Source organism: Scyliorhinus torazame, chromosome 14 (assembly GCF_047496885.1).
Source record: "Scyliorhinus torazame isolate Kashiwa2021f chromosome 14, sScyTor2.1, whole genome shotgun sequence".
NCBI lineage: Eukaryota > Metazoa > Chordata > Chondrichthyes > Carcharhiniformes > Scyliorhinidae > Scyliorhinus > Scyliorhinus torazame.
The window spans coordinates 79,735,181-79,761,170 of NC_092720.1; the positions used below are offsets into that span (position 1 = coordinate 79,735,181).

The following is a 25,990-nucleotide window of genomic DNA, read 5'->3' on the forward strand; positions in this document are numbered from 1 at the left end:
GTCCACCCTATCTAACCCCTTGATCATTTTGTATGCCTCTATTAAGTCTCCTCTTAACCTTCTTCTCTCCAACGAAAACAACCTCAAGTCCATCAGCCTTTCCTCATAAGATTTTCCCTCCATACCAGGCAACATCCTGGTAAATCTCCTCTGCACCGGCCCCAAAGCCTCCACGTCCTTCCTATAATGCGGTGACCAGAACTGTACGCAATACTCCAAATGCGGCTGTACCAGAGTTCTGTACAGCTGCAACATGACCTCCTGACTCTGGAACTCAATCCCTCTACCAATAAAGGCCAACACTCCATAGGCCTTCTTCACAACCCTATCAACCTGGGTGGCAACTTTCAGGGATCTATGTACATGGACACCTAGATCCCTCTGCTCATCCACACTTCCAAGAACTTTACCATTAGCCAAATATTCCGCATTCCTGTTCTTCCTTCCAAAGTGAATCACCACACACTTCTCTACATTAAACTCCATTTGCCACCTCTCAGCCCATCTCTGCAGCTTATCTATATCCCTCTGTAACCTGCTACATCCTTCCACACTATCGACAACAGCACCCACTTTAGTATCGTCTGCAAATTTACTCACCCACCCTTCTGCGCCTTCCTCTAGGTCATTGATAAAAATGACAAACAGCAACGGCCCCAGAACAGATCCTTGTGGTACTCCACTTGTAACTGAACTCCATTCTGAACATTTCCCATCAACCAACACCCTCTGTCTTCTTTCAGCTAGCCAATTTCTGATCCACATCTCTAAATCACCCTCAATCCCCAGCCTCCGTATTTTCTGCAATAGCCTACCGTGGGGAACGCTTTGCTGAAATCCATATACACCACATCAACTGCTCTACCCTCGTCTACCTGTTCAGTCACCTTCTCAAAGAACTCGATAAAGTTTGTGAGGCATGACCTACCCTTCACAAAGCCATGCTGACTATCCCTGATCATATTATTCCTATCGAGATGATTATAAATCTTGTCTCTTATAATCCCCTCCAAGACTTTACCCACTACAGACGTGAGGCTCACCGGTCTATAGTTGCCGGGTTTGTCTCTGCTCCCCTTTTTGAACAAAGGGACCACATTTGCTGTCCTCCAGTCCTCTGGCACTATTCCTGTAGCCAATGATGACAAAAAAGTCAAAGCCAAAGGTCCAGCAATCTCTTCCCTGGCCTCCCAGAGAATCCTAGGATAAATCCCATCAGGACCCGGGGACTTATCTATTTTCAGCCTGTCCAGAATTGCCAACACCTCTTCCCTACGTACCTCAGTGCTGTTACCTCTGTGCTGGTACACTTCAGTGATGTTACCTCTGTGCTGGTAGCCTTCAGTGCTGTTACCTCTGTGCTGGTACCCTTCAGTGCTGTTACCTCTGTGCTGGTACCCTTCAGTGCTGTTACCTCTGTGCTGGTACCCTTCAGTGCTGTTACCTCTGTGCTGGCACCCTTCAGTGCTGTTACCTCTGTGCTGGTACCCTTCAGTGCTGTTACCTCTGTGCTGGTACCCTTTAGTGCTGTTATCAGTGTTGGTACCCTTCAGTGCTGTTATCTGCGCTGGTACCCTTCAGTGCTGTTATCTCTATGCTGGTACCCTTCAGTGCTGTTATCTGCGCTGGTACCCTTCTGTGCTGTTACCTCTGTGCTGGTACCCTTCAGTGCGGTTACCTCTGTGCTAGTACCCTTTAGTGCTGTTATCAGTGTTGGTACCCTTCAGTGCTGTTATCTGCGCTGGTACCCTTCAGTGCGGTTACCTCTATGCTGGTACCCTTCAGTGCTGTTACCTCTGTGCTGGTACCCTTCAGTGCTGTTACCTCTGTGCTGGTATCCTTCAGTGCGGTTACCTCTGTGCTGGTACCCTTCAGAGCTGTTACCTCTGTGCTGGTACCCTTCAGTGCTGTTACCTCTGTGCTGGTGCACTTCATTGCGGTTACCTCTATCCTGGTACCCTTCAGAGCTGTTACCTCTGTGCTGGTACCCTTCAGAGCTGTTACCTCTGTGCTGGTACCCTTCAGTGCTGTTACCTCTGTGCTGGTACACTTCAGTGCTGTTACCTCTGTGCTGGTATCCTTCAGAGCTGTTACCTCTGTGCTGGTACCCTTCAGTGCTGTTACCTCTGTGCTGGTATCCTTCAGAGCTGTTACCTCTATGCTGGTACCTTCAGAGCTGTTACCTCTGTGCTGGTATCCTTCAGAGCTGTTACCTCTATGCTGGTACCTTCAGAGCTGTTACCTCTGTGCTGGTGCCCTTCAGTGCTGTTACCTCTGTGCTGGTACCCTTCAGTGCTGTTACCTCTGTGCTGGTACCCTTCAGTGCTGTTACCTCTATGCTGGTACCCTTCAGTGCTGTTACCTCTGTGCTGGTACCCTTCAGAGCTGTTACCTCTGTGTTGGTACCCTTCAGTGCTGTTACCTCTGTGCTGGTACCCTTCAGTGCTGTTACCTCTGTGCTGGTACCCTTCAGTGCTGTTACCTCTGTGCTGGTACCCATCAGTGCTGTTACCTCTGTGCTGGTACCCTTCAGTGCTGTTACCTCTATGCTGGTACTCTTCAGTGCTGTTACCTCTATGCTGGTACCCTTCAGTGCTGTTACCTCTGTGCTGGTACCCTTCAGTGCTGTTACCTCTGTACTGGTACCCTTCAGTGCTGTTACCTCTGTGCTGGTACCCTTCAGTGCTGTTACCTCTGTGCTGGTACCCTTCAGTGCTGTTACCTCTGTGCTGGTACCCTTCAGTGCTGTTACCTCTATCCTGGTACCCTTCAGTGCTGTTACCTCTGTGCGGGTACCCTTCAGTGTGGTTCCCTCTTTGCTGGTACCCTTCAGAGCTGTTACCTCTGTGCTGGTACCCTACAGTTGTTACCTCTGTGCTGGTACACTTCAGTGCTGTTACCTCTGTGCTGGTACCCTTCAGTGCTGTTACCTCCGTGCTGGTATCCTTCAGAGCTGTTACCTCTATGCTGGTACCTTCAGAGCTGTTACCTCTGTGCTGGTATCCTTCAGATCTGTTACCTCTATGCTGGTACGTTCAGAGCTGTTACCTCTGTGCTGGTGCCGTTCAGTGCTGTTACCTCTGTGCTGGTACCCTTCAGCGCTGTTACCTCTGTGCTGGTACCTCCAGTGCTGTTTCCTCTGTGCTGGTACCCTTCAGTGCTGTTACCTCTGTGCTGGTACCCTTCAGTGCTGTTACCTCTGTGCTGGTACCCTTCAGTGCTGTTACTTCTGTGCTGGTACTCTTCAGTGCTGTTACCTCTGTGCTGGTACCCTTCAGTGCTGTTACCTCTGTGCTGGTACCCTTCAGTGCTGTTACCTCTATGCTGGTACCCTTCAGTGCTGTTACCTCTGTGCTGGTACCCTTCAGAGCTGTTACCACTGTGTTGGTACCCTTCAGTGCTGTTACCTCTGTGCTGGTGCCTTCAGTGCTGTTACCTCTGTGCTGGTACCCTTCAGTGCTGTTACCTCTGTGCTGGTACCCTTCAGAGCTGTTACCTCTGTGCTGGTACCTTCAGTGGTGTTACCTCTGTGCTGGTACACTTCAGAGCTGTTACCTCTGTGCTGGTATCTTCAGTGCTGTTACCTCTATCCTGGTACACTTCAGAGCTGTTACCTCTGTGCTGGTACCTTCAGTGCTGTTATCTGCGCTGGTACCCTTCAGTGCTGTTACCTCTGTGCTGGTACCCTTCAGTGCTGTTACCTCTGTGCTGGTACCCTTCAGTGCTGTTACCTCTGTGCTGGTACCCTTTAGTGCTGTTATCAGTGTTGGTACCCTTCAGTGCTGTTATCTGCGCTGGTACCCTTCAGTGCGGTTACCTCTAAGCTGGTACCCTTCAGTGCGGTTACCTCTGTGCTGGTACGCTTCAGAGCTGTTACCTCTGTGCTGGTACCCTTCAGAGCTGTTACATCTGTGCTGGTACCCTTCAGAGCTGTTACCTCTGTGCTGTTACCCTTCAGAGCTGTTACCTCTGTGCTGGTACACTTCAGAGCTGTTACCTCTGCGCTGGTACCCTTCAGTGCCGGTACCCTTCAGTGCTGTTACCTCTGTGCTGGTACTCATCAGTGCTGTTATCTGCGCTGATACCCTTCTGTGCTGTTACCTCTGTGCTGGTACCCTTCAGTGCTGTTACTTCTGTGCTGGTACCCTTCAGTACTGTTACCTCTGCTCTTCGTATTGAGTTAATGGCTTGTTAAATTCTTTTTTTATTTAAACGTTTTTATTAAAGGTTTTCCAACCAATGTTGTTACATAACCAAAATAAACAAGAATTTTTAAACAAAACAAGATGGGTGTTGTCTTCATACACAACAAAAGTTACATTATATCAACAATTCCCCCCCCCCCCCCCCCCCTCCCCAGGATGCTGCTGCTGCTGACTCTTACTGCTCCCCTAGAAAGTCAAGGAAAGGTTGCTACCACCGGGAGAACCCCATCAAGGACCCTCTCAAGGCGAACTTTATTCACTCCAGGCTGAGGAACCCCGCCATATCGCTAACCCAGGTCTGCACACTCGTGGGTTTCGAGTTCCTCCACATTAACAAGATCCGTCTCCGGGCTACCAGGGAGGCAAAGGCCAACACCTCGGCCTCTTTCGCTTCCTGCACTCGCGGATCCTCCGACACCCCAAAGATTGCTACTGTTGGACTCGCCTTCGCCCGAGTGTCACCCTCACAAACCGCTGCCAGAATTCTTTAAGCGTTGGGCATGCCCAGAACATATGGACATGGTTCACCGGACTCCCTGTACATTTCGCGCACCTGTTCTCCACCCCAAAGAACTTGCTCATTCTCGCCGCCGTCATGTGCGCCCGATGCACCACCTTAAACTGAATTAAGCTGAGCCTGGCACATGATGACGAGGAGTTCGCCGTGCCCAGGGCATCAGCCCACAGGCCCTCATCCAGCTCCTCGCCCAGCTCCTCCTCCCACTTGCCCTTCAACTCCTCCACTGAGGCTTCCTCCGCCTCCTGCAGCTCCTGTTATATGTCCGACACCTTCCCCTCCCCTACCCAGATGCCAGACACAACCCTGTCCTGAATCCTACGCGGGGGCAGCAGAAGAAATGCCCCCACCTGTGTTTTAAGAAAGTCCCGAACATGGAGGTACCTGAACGCATTCCCCGGAGGCAGGCCGAACTTCTCCTCCAGACCTGCATGCTGGGGAAAGTCCCGTCTATAAACAGGTCCCCCATTCTCCTAATATCTGTCCTACACCAGCCTTGGAACCCCCCCTCTATCCTACCCGGAGCAAATCTGTGGTTATTCCGTATCGGGGTCCACACTGAGGCCCCCTCCTCCTGCCTATATCTCCTGTTTAGCACAGGGCTAAATCACTGGCTTTGACAGCAGACCAAGGCAGGCCAGCAGCACGGTTCAATTCCCGTAACAGCCTCCCCGAACAGGCGCCGGAATGTGGCGACTAGGGGCTTTTCACAGTAACTTCATTTGAAGCCTACTTGTGACAATAAGCGATTTTCATTTAATTTCATTTCAAAGCCTCAGTGCCACCATCACCACCGGACTTGTGGTGTATCGCGCCGACGAGAACGGCAGCGGCGCCGTGACTAGTGCCCCTAGGCTGGTGCCTTTGCATGACGCCGCCTCCAGCCGCCCCCATGCCACCCCCTCCTCCATCATCCACTTCCTAATCATGGCCACATAGGCTGCACAATAATAGCTGCACATGTTTGGCAGAGCCAGTCCTCCCCTTCCCCGGGGAAAATATGATATGCCTTTCTGCAGACAATGCAGTAGTGATGATGGAGTACACAATGGTGTTGCTTCCTTTGTGAAGAAAGAAAACCCAGATATTTTCATTCTTGGATGTCCACACCACCTTCTTCATCTGGCTGCAGAGAAAGGGGCAAGTCAGTTGCCATTCTCTCCAGTGGACTTGCTTGTACCAGTTTATTACTAATACCTTGAGGTCTAGCAACTGCCACAAAGAGTTCAAGGAAATACAAAACATTGTACAATCTCAAAAATCACAGAATATTCAAACATGGCTGTGTGGTATTATCAGGTATTGCAGTACCCGAGAGGCTGTAGACCATTGGGTAAACCTAGGAGTTTACCATTGGCTGTTCGGTATGTAGCTCCGCCCTGACAGGCGGGGTATAAGAACCGGTGCCGTCCCAGCAGCCCTCATTCTGTACCGAAGCTGCTGGGGAACAGATCTAGTCTATTAAAGCCTTCAGTTATGTTACAACCTCGTCTTTGAGTTTAATTGATCGTGCATCAGGCTGCATGAGATGGTTGTCCTTGGAAAGAGCCCCAAAAAGATTTCTGGAACAATGGTCTGCATTGCAAGGGTACTTCTCCCAAGAAGCAGAATCTGAGAAAGGAAAAAGAAAGAATGAACGGGGTTTGAGAGACGCTAAGCAACTGAAGGTTGACACATCTGGAAAGACTTCTACCAAGCCTCCAGCGGCCTCCAGTGGCAGAGACCATCACCAAGAAGATTGCTCAACTCCACACACACAAGGGAGTGTTACATGTAGCACATTATCTACAACAAGAAAATTGTTTGCAGGAACAAAAAGCAGCATTCATGTTGTGAAAGCAAAGAGCGGTTGCCAGTTTTCAACTGACAAGAATAGCTGGCTTTTAAAGCAGACCAAGGCAGGCCAGCAGCGCAGGTTCAATTCCCGTACCAGCCTCCTCGAACAGGCGCCGGAATGTGGCGACTCGAGGCTTTTCACAGTAACTTAATTTGAAGCCTACTCGTGACGATAAGCGATTTTCATTCATTTCAAGAAATAGGCCCCAGCAACAGTAAGATCCAAAAAGATCTGTTCAGAAAACTGCTGTTCTTGTGCATGGTACCAAGACTGACAACTGTAAGAGAGATGGAAAAAGAAGCAGTTCAAGTGCTGGAAGCAAGAAGAAGTCTTCCACAGCTCGCAACCCTGTTGCTAATACAACTGTACAGCCATCTCAAAGCAAAGCTCCTGGGATTTATGCAAAGCTTTGTGACAGCAACAAGCTTCAATATACACTTTCTGTGTTCAACAGGCTCAATTTAGATCTCCAAGAAGAAGCTCCCACTATACAGATTGTACATTAGATGTTGCTTGACTTTCTTCAGGACTTGTTTCTTTGCTTTGTGAAATCTAATGCCAGTATTGCATTGCCTGCTAACTGCATGTACTTTTATAAAATAAGTTTAGAGTACCCAATTCTTTTTTTCCCAATTAAGGATGAATTTAAGGCGACATGGTAGCATAGTGGTTAGCACTGCTGTTTCACAGCGCCAGGGTCCCAGGTTCGATTCCCGGCTTGGATCACTGTCTGTGCAGAGTCTGCATGTTCTCCCCATGTATGCGCGGGTTTCTTCCGGGTGCTCCGGTTTCCTCCCACAAGTCCCGAAAGACGTGCTTGTTAGGTGAATTGGACATTCTGAATGCTCCCTCAGTGTACCCAAACAGGCGCCGTAGTGTGACGACTCGGGGCATTTCACAGTCACTTCATTGCGGTTTTAATGTAAGCCTACTTGTGACACTAATAAAGATTATTATTATTATTAATATTAGCGTGGCCAATCCACCTACCCTGCACATCTTTTTGGGTTGTAGGGGTAATTCCCACGCAGACACGGGAAGAATGTGCAAACTCCACATGGACAGTGAGCCGGGGCCGGAATTGAACCCGGGTCTTCGGCGCCGTGAGGCAACAGTGCTAACCACTGCACCACTGTGCAGCCCACTAAAGTCCTCAACATTAATCTGTACTCTCACCTTCTCCTTTAACTTTGGGTTTCTAATTTTCCACACAACTGAACTCCCCCCCACCCCCCCCAACACACACACACACACTATTTAGTTTAAAGCCCTATCTACAGCCCTAATTATGTGATTTGCCAGGACTCTGATCCCAGCTTGACTCAGGTGAAGACATCCCATCAGAACAGTTTCCCTCCTTCCCCAGTACTGCTGTCAATGTCCCGTGAATTCAAACCCATTTCTCCCACACCAACGTTTGAGCCATGCATTTACCTCTTTAACCTGATTAACACTGTGTCAATTAGCTCAGACTCAACGGTAGTAATCCAGAGATGATTACCTTTTGGTTCTGCTTTTTAATTTAGCCCCAAGATGCTCAGGTTCCGTTAGCAGATCCTCTATTCTTGTTCTGCCTTTGTCATTGGTAACTCCATGGACCATGACAACTGGATCTTCACCTTCCCACTCCAAATTCCTCTTCAGCCCAGATGAGATAGCCAGACATAGGCAGGCAACATAACCTTCGGGACTCGTGATCCTGATCACAGAGAATAGTGCCTATGCTCCTAACTACACTATCCCCAATTCAGACTGTATTTCTTTTATCCCCTGCACTTTTTAAAAACTAAATTAAGAGTACCCGGTTATTTTTTTTCCAATTAAGGGGCAATTTAGAATGGCCAATCCACCTAACCTGCACATCTTTGGGTTCCACTTCTACCGCCACAGGGCATACATGACAAGGTAGTTTCTAGAATGGGGGTGAGGGAGGGGAAGGTATCAGAAATCTATAAATAGTCCTCAATACCGGGGCCCCACAAGGCTGCGTGCTTAGCCCCCTAATCTACTCCCTGTACACACACGACTGCGTGGCAAAACTTGGTTCCAACTCCATCTACAAGTTTGCTGACGATACGACCATAGTGGGCTGGATCTCGAATAACGACGAGTCAGAATACAGAAGGGAGATAGAGAACCTAGTGGAGTGGTGTAACGACAACAATCTCTCCCTCAATGCCAGCAAAACGAAAGAGCTGGTCATTGACTTCAGGAAGCAAAGTACTGTATACACCCGTCAGCATCAACGAGACCGAGGTGGAGATGGTTAGCAGCTTCAAATTCCTAGGGGTACACATCACCAAAAATCTGTCCTGGTCTACCCACGTCGACGCTACCACCAAGAAAGCTTAACAGTGCCGTTATTTCCTCAGAAAACTAAGGAAATTTGGCATATCCACATTAACTCTTACCAACCTTTACAGATGCATCATAGAAAGCAGCCTATCTGGCTGCATCGCAGCCTGGTATGACCATAAGACCATAAGACATAGGAGTAGAAGTAAGGCCATTCGGCCCATCGAGTCCACTCCACCATTCAATCATGGCTGATTTCAACTCCATTTACCCGCTCTCTCTCCATAGCCCTTAATTCCTCGAGAAATCAAGAATTTATCAACTTCTGTCTTAAAGACACTCAACGTCCCGGCCTCCACCGCCCTCTGTGGCAATGAATTCCACAGACCCACCACTCTCTGGCTGAAGAAATTTCTCCTCATCTCTGTTCTAAAGTGACTCCCTTTTATTCTAAGGCTGTGCCCCCGGGTCCTAGTCTCCCCTGTTAATGGAAACAACTTCCCTACATCCACCCTATCTAAGCCATTCATTATCTTGTAAGTTTCTATTAGATCTCACCTCAACCTCCTAAACTCCAATGAATATAATCCCAGGATCCTCAGACGTTCATCGTATGTTAGGCCTGCCATTCCTGGGATCATCCGTGTGAATCTCCGCTGGACCCGCTCCAGTGCCAGTATGTCCTTCCTGAGGTGTGGGGCACAAAATTGCTCACAGTATTCTAAATGGGGCCTAACTAATGCTTTATAAAGCTTCAGAAGTACATCCCTGCTTTTATATTCCAAGCCTCTTGAGATGAATGACAACATTGCATTTGCTTTCTTAATTACGGACTCAACCTGCAAGTTTACCTTTAGAGAATCCTGGACTAGGACTCCCAAGTCCCTTTGCACTTCAGCATTATGAATTTTGTCACCGTTTAGAAAATAGTCCACGCCTCTATTCTTTTTTCCAAAGTGCAAGACCTCGCACTTGCCCACGTTGAATTTCATCAGCCATTTCTTGGACCACTCTCCTAAACTGTCTAAACCTTTCTGCAGCCTCCCCACCGCCTCCATACTACCTGCCACTCCACCTATCTTTGTATCATCGGCAAACTTAGCCAGAATGCCCTCAGTCCCGTCATCTAGATCGTTAATATATAAAGAGAACAGCTGTGGCCCCAACACTGAACCCTGCGGGACACCACTCGTCACCGGTTGCCATTCCGAAAAAGAACCTTTTATCCCAACTCTCTGCCTTCTGCCTGACAGCCAGTCATCAATCCATGTTAGTACCTTGCCTCGAATACCATGGGCCCTTATTTTACTCAGCAGTCTCCCGTGAGTCACCTTATCAAAGTCCTTTTGGAAGTCAAGATAGATAACATCCATTGGCTCTCCTTGGTCTAACCTATTTGTTATCTCTTCAAAGACCTCTAACAGGTTTGTCAGGCAAGACCTCCCCTTACTAAATCCATGCTGACTTGTCCTAATCCGACGCTTCACTTCCAAGAATTTAGAAATCTCATCCTTAACAATGTATTCTAGAATCTTGCCAACAACCGAGGTTAAGCTAATTGGCCTATAATTTTCCATCTTTTTCCTTGTTCCCTTCTTGAACAGGGGGGTTACAACAGCGATTTTCCAATCCTCTGGTACTTTCCCTGACTCCAGTGACTTTTGAAACATCATCACCAACGCCTCCACTATTTCTTCAGCTATCTCCTTTAGAACTCTAGGATGTAGCCCATCTGGGCCCGGAGATTTATCAATTTTTAGACCTCTTAGTTTCTCTAGCACTTTCTCCTTTGTGATGGCTACCATATTCAACTCTGTCCCCTGACTCTCCGGAATTGTTGGGATATTACCCATGTCTTCTAATGTGAAGACTGAGGCAAAGTACTTATTCAGTTCCTCGGCTATTTCCTTGTCTCCCATCACAAAATTACCAGCATCATTTTGGAGCGGCCCAATGTCAACTTTTGCCTCCCGTTTGTTTTTAATGTATTTAAATAAACTTTTACTATCATTCCTAATGTTACTGGCTAGCCTACCTTCAAATTTGATCCTCTCTTTCCTTATCTCTCTCTTTGTTATCCTCTGTTTGTTTTTGTAGCCTTCCCAATCTTCTGACTTCCCACTACTCTTTGCCACATTATAGGCTTTCTCTTTTCCTTTGATGCATTCCCTAACTTCCTTTGTCAGCCATGGCTGCCTAATCCCCCCTCTGATAACCTTTCTTTTCTTTGGGATGAACCTCTGTACTTTGTCCTCAATTACTCCCAGAAACTCCTGCCATTGCTGTTCTACTGTCTTTCCCACTAGGCTCTGCTCCCAGTCAATTTTCGTCAGTTCCTCCCTCATGCCCCTGTAGTTACCTTTATTTAACTGTAACACCTTTACATCTGATTCTACCTTCTTTCTTTCAAATTGGAGATTGAATTCGACCATATTATGATCACTGCCTCCTAAGTGCTCCCTTACTTTAAGATCTTTAATCAAGTCTGGCTCATTACATAACACTAAGTCCAGAATGGCCTGTCCCCTCGTGGGCTCCATCACAAGCTGTTCCAAAAAGCCCTCCTGTAAACATTCAATGAATTCCCTTTCCTTGGGTCCACTGGCAGTATTATTTACCCAGTCCACCTGCATATTAAAGTCCCCCATGATCACTATGACCTTGCCTTTCTGGCATGCACTTTCTATTTTGTGGTGCATTTGGTGCCCCTGGTCCTGACCACTGTAATGAGGCCTGTACATAACTCCCATTATGTTTTTTTTGCCTTTGTGGTTCCTCAACTCTACCCACACAGACTCCACATCATCCGACCCCATGTCGTTAGTGCTAAGGATTTAATTTCATTTCTAATTAACAAGGCAACCCCGCCCCCTCTGCCCACCTCTCTGTCTTTTCGATAGGTTGAGAATCCCTGGATGTTTAAATGCCAGTCCTGAACCCCCTGCAACCATGTCTCTGTGATGCCTACCACATCATACCTGCCAGTCACAATCTGGACCACAAGCTCATCTACCTTGTTCCGTACACTGCGCGCATTTAAATATAGCACCTTTAATTCTCTATTGACCGTCCCTTTTTGTTTTCTTAGTGTGGTGGACCTTGGTTTACTGAGCCTTTCCATACACTGTGTCATATTTTGTGGGATGGGGACTATTGTAACCTCTCCTGAGTTCTGTCTTTTTGTGCTTTTTTGTATTCCTACGCAGCTACGCTTCCCACTGATTACTTTCACCTCTTGGTTCCCTGACTTTCCCTTCCCCCCAATCTTTAGTTTAAAGTCCTATTGACCACCCTATTTACTCTTTTCGCCAGAACACTGGTCCCAGCTCGGTTCAGGTGGAGACCATCCCAACGGTATAGGTCCCCCCTGTCCCAAAACTGATGCCAGTGTCCCATGAAAAGGAACCCCTCATTCCCACACCACTCTTTCAGCCACGTGTTAACTTCCCTTATTCTTGCCTCCCTATGCCAATTTGCACGTGGCTCGGGCAGTAATCCGGAGATTATGACCCTTGAGGACCTGTTTTTTAATTTGAATCCTAGCTCCTTATAATCTCTAAACAGGTCCTCTTTCCTAGACTTGCCTATGTTGTTGGTACCGACATGGACCACAACAACTGGATCCTCCCCCTCCCTCTCCAGTATCCTTTCAAGCCGGTCAGAGATGTCCCGCACCCTAGCACCAGGCAGGCAACATACCATGCGGGACTCTTTATCCTGCTCACAAAGGATACTATCTATCCCCCTGATAATAGAATCCCCTACAACTACAACTTGCCTATTTACTCCCTCCCCTTGAATGGCCTGCTGAACCATGGTGCCTTGGTCAGCTGACTCATCCTTCCTACAACCCTGTTTGCCATCCACACAGGGAGCAAGTGCCTCATACCTGTTGGACAGAGTCAAGGGCTGAGGCTCCTGAGTTCCTGACTGCTGGATCCCTTTACCTGCCTGACTTGCAGTCACACTCTGCTGTCCCTGGCCACTAGCAGGATTTAAACAACTTACTCTGACAGGTGTGACTGCCTCCTGAAACACAGTGTCCAGGTAAGTCTCCCCCTCCCGGATGTGCCTCAGTGTTTGAAGCTCAGACTCCAGCTCATCAACTCTGAGCCGGAGCTCTTCGAGCAGCCAACACTTACTGCAGATGTGGTCGCTGCAGCTCGCAATGGGATCTGCCAGCTCCCACATCAAGCAGCTCAAGCACATCACCTGACCAGCCATCACTAATTAATTAATTTAATTTAAGTTTATGGTGGGGGCAGCTTCAGCCAATCAGACACTACCCTGCACTTTTAACTGAAAAACAGCACAATTAGATTAACCACTTATCTTTCCTGGTTACCTCACTGCACCAAACTAGCAAATTCTCACTGTCTGTATCTTTCTCACTCCGGCTGTGTCTCCTTGACCTGCGCAATGCTAATAATATCATATAATAATGCTAATAATAATAATATAATATGGCACTTACCTCACACCAATGGGTCTTATTATTAGGTTAGAGGAGGAGGGTGGGTGGGAGACACTACACGTGTAGTGTCTCTGGTTTCCTCTCCACCAGATTTTATTGGTTGGGGCGGGGGGGGGGGGGGGGGGGGGGGGGGGCCTTCCCAGAAGTCCGCGGGTCGAAAAAAATAAAACAAAAGAAGTGTTTTTTTAAAAAGGAGAAACTTACCTCCCAGAAATCACTTGCGCACCTCTCCCGCTGAAATCGACTGGCCTGCTCCTGTGAAGGTAAGTGTTTTTAAAGGAGAAACTTACCCTCCCAGTAATCACTTGCGCACCTCTCCTGCTGAAACGACAGGCCTGCTCCTGTGAAGGTAAGTGTTTTTAAAGGAGAAACTTACCTCCCAGAAATCACTTGCGCACCGCTCCCGCTGAAATCGACTGGCCTGCTCCTGTGAAGGTAAGTGTTTTTAAAGGAGAAACTTACCTCCCAGAAATCACTTGCGCACCGCTCCCGCTGAAATCGACTGGCCTGCTCCTGTGAAGGTAAGTGTTTTTAAAGGAGAAACTTACCTCCCAGAAATCACTTGCGCACCTCTCCCGCTGAAATCGACTGGCCTGCTCCTGTGAAGGTAAGTGTTTTTAAAGGAGAAACTTACCCTCCCAGTAATCACTTGCGCACCTCTCCTGCTGAAACGACAGGCCTGCTCCTGTGAAGGTAAGTGTTTTTAAAGGAGAAACTTACCTCCCAGAAATCACTTGCGCACCGCTCCCGCTGAAATCGACTGGCCTGCTCCTGTGAAGGTAAGTGTTTTTAAAGGAGAGACTTTCCCTCCCAGAAATCACTTGAGCACCGCTCCCGCTGAAATCGACTGGCCTGCTCCTGTGAAGGTAAGTGTTTTTAAAGGAGAAACTTACCTCCCAGAAATCACTTGCGCACCGCTCCCGCTGGAGTATGGCAACTCCTCAGCCCAGGACCGCAAGAAACTTCAGAGAGTCATGAACACAGCCCAGTCCATCACATGAACCTGCCTCCCATCCATTGACTCCATCTACACCTCCCACTGCCTGGGGAAAGCAGGCAGCATAATCAAAGATCCCTCCCACCCGGCTTACTCACTCTTCCAACTTCTTGCATCGGGCAGGAGGTACAGAAGTCTGAGAATACGCACGAACAGACTCAAAAACAGCTTCTTCTCCGCTGTTACCAGACTCCTAAACGACCCTCTTACAGACTGACCTCATTAACACTACACCCCTGTATGCTTCATCCGATGCCGGTGCTTATGTAGTTACATTGTGTACCTTGTGTTGCCCATTATGTATTTTCTTTTATTTCCTTTTCTTTGCATGTACTTAATGATCTGTTGAGCTGCTCGCAGAAAAATACTTTTCACTGTACCTCGGTACACGTGATAATAAACAAATCCAATCCAATCCAATAAAGAACTTATGGAGTGGGATAAAACCCAGATAGGTGAGATGAAACGTAAATGGGAAGATGAGCTGGAAAGGAGTTAGAGGCAGGCCTGTGGGAGGATGCTCTGAGCAGAGTCAACACATCCTCATCATGTGCCAGGCTCAGCCTGATACAGTTCAAGATGGTCCACCGGGCACAGATGACAGTGGACTGGATGGGCAGGTTTTTTGAGGTGGAGGACAGGTGTGTGAGGTGTGCAGGAGGGCCTGCAAACCATATTCACATGTTTTGGGCATGCCCGAAGCTTAGGGCATCTGGCAAGGATTTACGTTTGTCATGTCCACAGTACTAAAACCGAGAGTGGCGCCGAGTCCAGAGCTGGCAATTTTTGGAGTGTCGGAAGACCCGGGAGTCCATGGGGCGAGAGAGGCTAATGTTTTGGCCTTTGCCTCCTTGGTAGGCCGGAGACGGATCTTACTAGCGTGGAGCGACTCGAAGCCCCCAAAATCAGGGGCGAGGGTTAGCGACATGGCTGGGTTTCTCAGGCTTGAGAAAATTAAGTTCGCCCTGAGAGGATCAATGTTAGGGCTCGGTTTGAGGTGGCAGCCATTTATCGACTTCTTTGAAATGAAATGAAAATCGCTTATTGTCACAAGTAGGCTTCAAATGAAGTTACTGTGAAAAGCCCCTAGTCACCACATTCCGGCGCCTGTTCGGGGAGGCTGGAACAGGAATTGAACCGTGCTGCTGGCCTGCTTTCAAAGCCAGCGATTTACGAGAAAACTACTGTCAGCAGATTCAATAAGGGGTAGGGGGAGTTAAGCTATTTTTTGTCTATATTAGTCGGGAACAGTGGGCGATGGGGGGTTGTGTTACGTACTGAACTATGTTTACATTTGTATCTTTTATTGTTATAAAACCATAAATGCCTTAATAAACTGTTTGTAAAAAAAAAACACTCAACTTCTTGAATTGTTGAAACAAAAACAAGGAAAATGCTGGAAAAGCTCAACAGGTCTGGGCCAAACCAGCCCACTTTCCCCGGCATTTTCTGCTCTATTGTTTCAGCAGGAATCGGTGTAGCTGGCTGACCGTGCCCAGTAGCCCCTCCTAGCGGCGGGGAGAGCTGCTGCGCGGAGTTGCCGGACCGGGGGGAGGGGCCAGGCTGGGCTGGGCTTGGCGCGGGGCAGTGTGGGCGCGCGAATAGCAGGGAGCTCGTGGCTGGAGCGGGGCAGCGGCGATGGCGATGGCCTTGTGTAACGGCGACTCCAAGGTTAGTTCCGCCGGGTGGCGAGCGGCTCGGAGATGCGCGTCGAACCCCCATCCTCCCCCGTAGTATCCAGTGCCGGGGGTGGGCTGGCGGAGATAACGCTGTTGCGAGAAGTCGAGGCTGCGGCCTGAGGATCCGGGTGCTCGGTTGAGCCCTTCTCCTGTCTTGGATGGTAACCCGAGGGTGGGCGCGGGAGAGGGGCAGGGGGGAATGGATGCTGTTTCCCCGCTTGCTATGTTTATTTTCGGCGTAGGCAGGTTGGAGAGGCAGGCTCCGCGGGCCCGCTGTCTGGAGGGAGGGAATGGGAAGACCGGCCGAGAAGTTCGCACTCCCTCCCTTTTGCGCCTGGTTGTTGAACTGTCGGAATGTCTCCTCGCCCAGGCTATCTCTCAAACTGTCCCTGGGATCGCGGCAATCGGTTCCTGCCTTATCTCTGGTCATTAATATCAAAGGTCGTAAAATTGCTATTATCCACAGGAGAGCGAGAGAAAAACTATTCATTATTAAAATAGGTAAACACTAGACTCTGGAGTAACAAGAAACCATTGTGCAACAAACAGGACACGCTGAAAGGGACAAGGTAGCACATATTTTGTACACACACGTGCAAGTTATTTTTTTAAAGTTATCTATTAAATATGTCATATAGATATAAAATAATTTGAAGATTTTGTCATTGCTGTTCAGAATCGGTGGATATTTTTTGTTAGGGTGATGCCTTGCCAGTACTTACTCTGCACTTGGTCAAAGCATCCTGAAGGTAAAATCTTAACCGCGCCATAAGATAGAGCTGTGAGGAAATCGGGTAACTATTCAATCTATGATGGAGAAAACTGGTTCAGGTACATGATCAGAAAAGATGCAAAACAGAGAGAAGTTCAAATTAACAGGCAAATATTGAACTTTGCGCTGGTAAGTTCTTCACATGGTGACATAGCTTCCATAGTGCACATATGCAGTTAAATGTGGAAACCTGGAAGTTACAATCTTGTTACCGTATTGCTTCACAGGCTGTGTTCAAGAAATTATTGAAATTTATGTAAAGGCCTGAACTTTAGTCACACTAAATACGTCCCAAAAAAGGACTTATTAATTCACGTGTAAGTAAGTTTTTAATGGTGTGGTAAGTCATACTTCTTGCCAAACAGCCTCTGGCATTGAACTTAATTTTACAAGTGTAGAATCATATACATTGCAGAATTTAATGATTGCCACTTAATTTTATTTTTCTGTCCATGATTTGAATCTAATTTATGCTTGCTGATGTGGCCTTTGTGTCCATGAGGATTCTACAATCTGGTTGATTCTGTGACAGAAAGGGTGGCACAGTGGTTATCATTGCTCCCTCACGCGCTGCCCAGGTTCAATCACGGCCCCGGGTCACTGTTCGTGTGGAGTTTGTACATTCTCTTTTTTTTTAATAAATTTTTTTTATTCTCCTTTTTCACATTTTCTCCCACATTTACATCCATCAACAATAAACAATAATCAGCAAGATATGTCAGTCCCCATAATAACAACAATGCCATCTACCCACCAACCCCCAAACCTCAACCCGCATGTTTACATAAACAAATGACAAAAAGGAATCGGGGATTACCCGTAGTCACCCTTAATCTTACACAGCTCCTCCCGTCCACTGCCTCTTGTAAAACTCCTCCTCCCAACCTCTGTTCCTTCCCCCCAACTTTCCACCCCGGCTAGACCACTTGGATCCTGTTCTGCCAGGCTCCGATGGCCGCAGCCCCCCCCCCCCAACCTCACTCCCGTTCACTGGCTGGCTTAAACCGGCCAGCGTGGAGGCCCCCGCCCGGGTCCCTTTCCCACTTGCCCAGCCCTAGGAAAGCCCAAAGATCCCCTTTTAGCACGCAAACCCCGCATATCCACCTACACCCCAAAGAACCCTCATTTCGAGTGAAAGTCCCGTCCCTTCCCTTGTCCAAATATATATCACATTGGCTCCTTTAGTCTCTACACCCGCGCGCAGTGATACAAAAAAGAAGAAAATACAGTCATGAGGTTACATCGGCACATGGCCATTCCTCAATTTGTCAGTTCTGCCACAGTCCTTCTGCTTTCGCAAACTCCTCCGCTGCTTCCGCCGTTCCAAGATAAAAGTCCCTGAGCTTGTAAGTCACCCCCAGCTTCGCTGGATATACAATGCCGCACCTTGCTAATGTACAGTGCCCTCTTCACCCGGTTGAAGGCAGCCCGCTTCCTTGCCAGCTCCACTGTAAAGTCCTGGTATACACTTATACCAGCTCCAGCCCACTGCACCACCCGCTTCTGCTTGGCCCAGCTCGGGACCTTCCCCTTCACACTGTACCTACGGAAGTACAGAGTCACTGCCCTTGGCGGCTCACTCGCCTTTGGTACAGGCCTCCACGACCGATGAGCCCGATCCAGTTCATATCGGGAGGGATCCTCCTCCTCCCCCAATAGTTTTGCCAACATCGCGGCAAAATACTCAGTCGGCTTCGGTCCTTCAACTCCTTCGGGCAGCCCCACAATCCTCAAATTCTGTCGCCTGGATCTGTTTTCCAGGTCTTCCATTTTTCCTCGCAGATCCTTGTTAGTATCCATCACCTTCCGCATCTCTTTCCCCATCGAGGCAAGTTGATCACTGTGCTGCAATAACGTCTCCTCCACTTCCTTCAGCGCCTCCCCTTGCTCTCGCAGCTCCGCCACTGTGCTCGCCACCTCCGTCCTCACCGGGGAAACCACCTCCTCCACCAGCACACTCAACCTCCCTCATCTCCTTCCTCACCGTCTCCATGCATTCCGCAATCTGCGCCAACTGCTTTTCAAATTCCGCAGCCATCACCTTAGTTATTTCTTCAGCCATAAGCAGTGCGGCCTTCCCTGGTGCTCCAGCCTCCATTTTCCTTGGTGACCCCGCGGTGACCTTTCCACTCCCCGACGGACCTTCAGCTGTTTTTTCCCCGGCCGTTTTCTTGCTCACCCTCGGCATTTTTCTTTGTTCTTTTTTTCCTCCTGTGTCTTCACTGTGCCTCCTCCGTGCCTTCTCCCTGCTTCTGCCGCCTCCGTGGACCCTGGGACCGGGCTTAAAGCCCCGAAAATGCCGTTGCCGAACGGGAGCTCTCCATTGTGCGCCCGCCTGCCGTCACCGGAAGTCCGAGTTTATACATTCTCACCGCCACAACCCAAAAAGATGTACAGACTAGGTGGATTGGCTATGCTAAGTTGCCCCTTAATTGGAAAAAAAGAATTGGGTACTCTAAATTTATTTAAAAAACAGATTCTGTGACATGAATCCTCTTCTCACAGGACTGTGAAAACTCTGCAAGCAGTTGTCAGCGCACTGAGAACTTAAGGACTGACAGCTTGTGGGGGGTGGAGAGCGTAGAGTGTCTTTGTAAGCCAAGGATTATTATTATTTATTGTGTGTGGCGAATCCACTGGAGAGTATGGGGAGAATTGTGAACTTACTGGGAAAGATTGGGGTATTTTCCAGGTATAAATTGAATGTCTGGAAAAGTGAGATATTCCCAGTGAATGTTTTGGGACAGAATGTGACTTTGGGAGTTCTGCTGTTTAAGGAGGCTGGGGTTAAATTCTGGTATCTAGGGATTCAGACTGCACTCGACTAGGCCATCACGCATAAGTGGAACTTGACAGGTCTGATAGGGGGGATTTCAAAAGGTGGCTCACCCTGCTTTTGACAATGGCGGGGATGGTACATGTGGTAAAGATGAATGTGTTGCCACGGTTCCTGTTTATTTTTCAAGCCCTCCAATTTTCCTTCCCAAGGCCTTTTTTTGAAAGGTGGACAAACTGATTTTGGAGTTTGTTTGGATAGGCAAGACGTCAAGTGTTAGTAGGGCCCTATTGTAAAGGAGGAGGACGGTTTGCACTCACTGACCTGCTGCACTGTTGTTGGGGGGCGAATGCCGAGAAGATGGGGAGGGGTGGTTTGCGCTGGGTCCAGCTGTAGGAGGATGAGTTTGAGGGCTCTGGTGATCGCTCTGTTGCTGTTTTCCCCAGAGAAGTATACAAGCAGCCTAGTGGTGGAATCTTCAGTTAGGACCTGGAGACACTTTAAATTAGAGTATATGTTGGTATTAACCCCATTATGTGGAAACCATAAGTTCGCACGGGGGTGGGGGGGCATGTATGGAAGATGATTCAGATCCGGATGAGTGGGTTTTTCCCAGGGGTAGATGATGTGTGGGAGGGGACCGGTGAACTGTGTTCACATGTTTGGCGGTTTGCAAAGTTGGGTCGTTTTTGAGAGGGGGTATTTGAGAGTTTGTTGGGAGTTGTGGGGGTCAGGATGATGCCGGACCTTATGATGGCGATCTTTGGAGGTGTTTGAGGCGCCGGGGCTGCAGGAGGGGAAGGAGATGATGTGGCCGTTGCTTCTCGGATTGTCCAGTGGCGGATACTACTGTACTGGAGTTCACCAGCGCTGCTGGAGGTCATGGCTTGGTATGGGAATTTGTATGAATTGCCTAGGCTGGAGAAGATAAAGTTTGCTCTGAGGGGGTCAGAGGAGGGGTGTTGTGGTTTGGAGGCTGTTTCTGTCCGAGTTTGATGTATTGTTTGTCGGGGGGGATTAAAAGGGGGAAAAATTTAACAAACTATGTACTTTGTTTATTTTGCACTATATCGACGTGTTTGTGTGTGGTTGTGTTGCTAACTTTGAATGGCTCTTAATTTGTTGCCCGTTGTGTCTTTACTTAATTTGCTCTGTTTCTATAACCTTTGCTCTAGAGTCGCCAGGTATATTTATGATACCGCCACGAGGTTCAAGTTCAAGTACTGATCAATAACTCGACACACCAATTAGTAAGATTCAAATCAAAACACATTTATTATACACAGTCAATCACTACTCATGCATAAATCTTTACTTACTAGACTATCTCTAGCACTAAAAGGCCTATACTTAGCTTTGGGACTGGCCCACCAGGTCAGGGGAACAAATGGCCGTTCGTTCGATTCTGAGTCTGCAGGATTCAAAAGCTGGTATGGACTGGTAGCTAGGAGCGCCTATCTCGTAGCGTGCGTTAACTGGAGACTTCCTTGGTTGGTGCGGCAGCTAGGCAGGTCACTGTCAAGGTTTCGAGCTGCTGAGTGACCCTGCCAAGAAGGACGAATTGAACCTGGGGACTCTATTTTACAGTTCCATGGGGCTTCACGCCCTTTTGGGCGGACCCCGTACCTGGTTCCAAGTGATTGGACTGCGTTCTGATCATTTGGATCGATTTCTCCAATACTGGAGAAATAATCTCCCTGATCGCTGGGCGGTCCCTAGGTGTCCGTTGGCCTTCCTTTGTCTTTTGCCCCTGCTAGCTCCAGCTTGACCTTGTTTTACTAAATGTTTCCAATTGTTCCCAGGGATCGCTCATTAGTATGCAGATGGTAGGTAGTTTCAGTGCTGTCTGGGTTTCTGAAAAGTCTAATACACAGGAAACTTTGCACCTGCTAGTTTTTCCTGGCTTGACTGAATTTCCCTGCAGTCTTTGCGGATCCCCATTTTAAAGTCGGGAAGTGGCCAACCCAGGTGGCTACACTTGGATTCACATATTTTTAAAAAATGCACTGACAGCTGAATCTAGACCATTGAGTCTACAGTACTAATGCATCCATGCCAACATTTCTGCTCAACATAAGCCGCCAACCAAAACAGAAAATGCAGGTCTGGCAGATCTGTGGAGAGCAGCAGAGCTAAAGTTAGGAGTCTGTTCCACATTTATCCCAGAAGGTTTTCCTGAATTCCCTGTTGAATTTATTTATGACCTCTAGTCACTACCACATAGAGCTCCATAATCTTAAGGCCCCTATCTGGTCACTCCTCAGCCATTTCTTTTCTAGAAAAAAGCCCCCATTTTGCTTCAATCTTCCTGATGGTACAATATCTCAGTTCTGATTGTCATTCTTAGAAATCTTTTTTGCACATTTTCTAATGCCTCTATATCTGTTTTATTATACGGAGACCAGAATTGTGCGCTACTTACACGCCCGGTCCCATTGGAGTTCCTGATATTAACATGACCTCTTTGCTTTTGAATTCTATTTGTCTAGGAGTGAATCTCAGTACTTGCTACTGATTGTGATTTGTATCTCTAGATCCTTTGTCCCCCTACTTCATACAGATTTTTATGATCCAAGTATCATAATCCATGATATCATGATATCACGATCCATGATAATCTTCCTTATTCTTATCAAAAGAATTATACTTATCTATATTGTAATTATTTGCCATTACAGGACCACATTGCAAGTTTATTAATGTCATCCTGTATTTTGTCACATTATTCCTTGTAATTACCCATCAGTTTCATATCATCTGCACATTTTGAAATAGCTTCCCATTCCTTAGTGCAAATTCTTAATATAAGTTGTGAGCTACAGTGGTTGTAGCACAGCTACACATTTTATCCATCTGAGAAGCTCCCCATAACTCCTCACTTTCATAACCAACCTGCACTCTATTCTACTACCATCTAGAACTGGCTGCCTGCTAGGGTGTTGGAGGTGGAGATGATCAATGATTTTGAACGGAACTTCGATTGGCACTTCTTGGAAATAAATTTGCTGGGCTAAACGGATAGAGCGAGGGACTGTGACTGACTAGATTGCTCCTTAGAGAGCCGTCATGGATGGCCAAATGACCAACTCCTATGCCCTAATTGTTCTATGCTCTGAATCATGAGGCTATCTTATTGAGATACTTCTTGAAAATGCTTATGTATTAATTTGCTAAATTACCGTTGCTATTTAAGGCGGGTGGAGGTAATATTTTTGCCCGCTTGGTGGCCGGTTTGTCTAGACAATATGTTCCAAACACGAATGGATGCATTTGTATGGCCCAGTGAAGAACTGATTAGTTTTTGGTGAAGTTAGGGATCAGGATCCTGGAATTTTTTCAAAGGGATACATTAACATTGGGAGATCGGGCAAATCGACTTTTTTTTAACCTCTGCTACTGAAGGTAGGCAGAAGTAATGTTACGATCAACGTGGAAAATGAGAACTTTTAAAGACAAATTAAATTTCCAATTAATAGCTGAGCAGTTTTAAGATGTTTGTTGTAACAAACAGACTCAAAGCACTATTGACTAAACACTAAATTACAACTTGTATTTTAAACTGCAGAACAGAACTTTTAACACAACTGAAAAAAACACTTTCATACACATTAGACTGTCCTTTACGTAGACATTCAGTTCTCCCAGAATCCGTCCACAATGATTCTTAACTGCCGAGGGTTTATTTTCGGTCTTTTCCTTTTCCGGACTTTTAACTCCAGAACTGCCTTTCATGGTGCAGGTTTACTGGAGACTTCTTCCTCTAGCTAAAGCCAGACAAATCTTTCAGCCTCAGTTTTATAAAAAGAAAAGAATATTTTATTGAAGGCTTCATATTTAACAAACAGGAACTGCATGACAACACAGCAACTGTGAAAATTGTTCAAACATGGTTCAATTGTTGTGTTAAGAGCACAAGAAATCAGCGATAAAAGTTACACCCAAATCCCCCTAACCCTGCACATAAACCCTGATTTGAACTCTGCCCACCAGGGAAAACGGAAACCTACTCCAACTCACAAATTGAGTCTCACCATATATAATAAACTTATAAAGTTTAATTTATGAAGCCTATGCCAATCGTTTGTCACTTGGATGCTCAGATACCGGAAGCTACCTCTGGTCCAACGGAAGGGTAATACCCCAGATTGGCTCCTCTCCCCGGGGGATAAACCGGAAAGTACTCACTTTTCATCAGATTTAATTTGTAGCCCGAAATAGAGTCAAAGCCGCTCAGCAGTCTCATAATCTCGTCTATAGAGGAGACCGGATCTGTGACATATAGGAGCAGGTCATCAACATAAAGTGGCACCCTATGTTCTCTTTCCCTCCAATCAATCACCCTCCATCCCCATGAAGTCCTCAGTGTCATTGCCCGAGGTTCTATTGGCAGAGTGAAAAAGAGTGGCAACAATGGGCACCACCCATTGCACCCATACTCAGACCCAGATCTTGTTGCCTTGGTGCGAATGCTGTCCATTGAGTCCATGTACAGCAGCTGCACCCATTAAATACATTTCTGCCCAAACCCACACACCCCACCCCAAGTACCTCAATGAGGTACTTTCACTCGAATCTGTCGTATATTAGAGGGGGTGGCACGGTGGCATACTGGTTAGCACTGCTGCCTCACAGTTCCAGGGGTCAATTCTGCGTGGTTTCCTTCAGTTGCTCTGGTTTCCTCCCATTATCCAAATCCCGTCTGGCTTTATACCACTATATCTGGGACATATGGCTCTAACTGCAAAGCCAGCACCGTAGCCAGTACCTTGACATCCACATTTAGCAGCGAAATGGGCCTGGAAAAACCACATTGCATGGGGTCCTTATCTTTGTTTGAAATAAGTGAGATGGGGGCCTGAGTAAGTGCATCAGGCAGGTAATCTCGAGCTAAAGTGTCTACATATCTACCATTATTGGTACTAGCTGGTCAGAGAATTTGTAAATTCAACAGAATCAGTGCCTGGGGTTTATTATTATTATTTTGTCGGCATCAACCCAATCGCTATTAGCCCCTCATCCGAGCCTAAGCCCAAATTCCAAAAGGTTGTTCACTACAACTTTATGTTAATTGTTAGATTTGGCTTGTGTTAATTTGTAAGTGATAGGTTTTGGCTCTAGGTGGCTGTAATCTAACCTTAGACCCAAGGTGTTTTTTGAGGACTGTTCGGGGGGTGGGGGGGTACAAGTTCAGAACGTCTGTCTCACAGCTAAAATCAGAAAATGAATTTTGCATTAATAATGTGCTGTCAGTGGCTGGCTGGAAGCAACTGTTACTGGCCCCAGGCAAAATTAAGGAAAAGAGAAATTGTGATCTGGTACGAAATGGCTGTTGAAAATATGACGGAGTAAGCATATACCGCCAGCGTTCTTTTTTGAGATGTGTTTGGAGCTGGCACTAATAGTTGCATCAAAAATTACTTCTGAATCGCAAGTGTTTACTGCAGACATTTTGAATTACATTTCTTCACAAGCCTAAATGCATTTCTTATCCTGACTGTACTAAGTCGGCGTCATTAGTCAGCAGCTAATATTGGCTTTGAAGTGTTATCTTCAGTGTTATAACATAGAAGGAGAACTGATTTGGGGTTTCTTTTTCAATACTGTCGATAGGTGCGTTGAAGCGGCCTAGCCTCATTTCCTTATAGTTCAGGAAAATAATTTTGATGCTGTGGCCACTTTGGGCATCTAATGTTGTATTTTATTTTTACCAAATATTTTTCTGGAAACTTTGTTTCAGTTAATCAAAACTGTTAAGATTTTAGCATGTTTAATTTTTTTTTTTAAATTTAAAAATAAATTTAGAGTACCCAATTTTTTTTCCCAATTAGGGGGCAATTTAGCATGGCCAATCCACCTAACCTGCACATCTTTGGGTTGTGGGGGTGAAACCCACAAAGACGTGGGGAGAATGTGCAAAATCCAGACAGACAGTGACCCAGGGCCGGGATTCGAACCCGGGTCCTCAGCACCGCAGTCCCAGTGCTAACCACTGTGCCACATGCTGCCCCTTAAGTTTAATTTTTAATGTTCATTCTTGGAAAGGTCAGCATTTATTATCCATTAGCACAGTGGGCTAAGATAGCTGGCTTGTAATACGCTGGCTTGATAGCCAGCAGCACCGGTTCAATTCCCGTACCGGCCTCCCCGAACAGGCGCGGAATGTGGCGACTAGGGACTTTTCACAGTAACTTCATTGAAGCCTACTTTTTAAAAAAAAGTATTTCTTTATTCTCCTCCATTTCCACATTTTCTCCCAAATTTACACCCACCAACAATAAACAATAATCGGTAACAAATATGTCAATCCCCATATCAATAACAACGATCCCATCCTCCCACCAAACCCCAAACAGTAGCTGCATGTTCACATAAGCAAATAACAAAAAGGAATCAGGAATCACCCATAGTCACCATCAACACACACCGACCCCCCTCCCC

The 25,990-nt window shown here is 47.1% G+C and overlaps 1 protein-coding gene across 1 annotated transcript in view; it reads left to right on the forward strand.

The window, feature by feature from the left end:
• The first annotated feature begins 15,883 nt into the window (after window positions 1–15,883).
• Window positions 15,884–25,990, forward strand: part of gmps (guanine monophosphate synthase) — a 28,289-nt gene continuing 18,182 nt past the window's right edge. Inside the window, exon 1 of the mRNA XM_072474406.1 lies at window positions 15,884–15,996. Within this exon, the coding sequence (XP_072330507.1) occupies window positions 15,964–15,996 (33 nt within the window). The 5' untranslated portion in view covers window positions 15,884–15,963. The remainder of the gene's footprint in view (window positions 15,997–25,990) is intronic.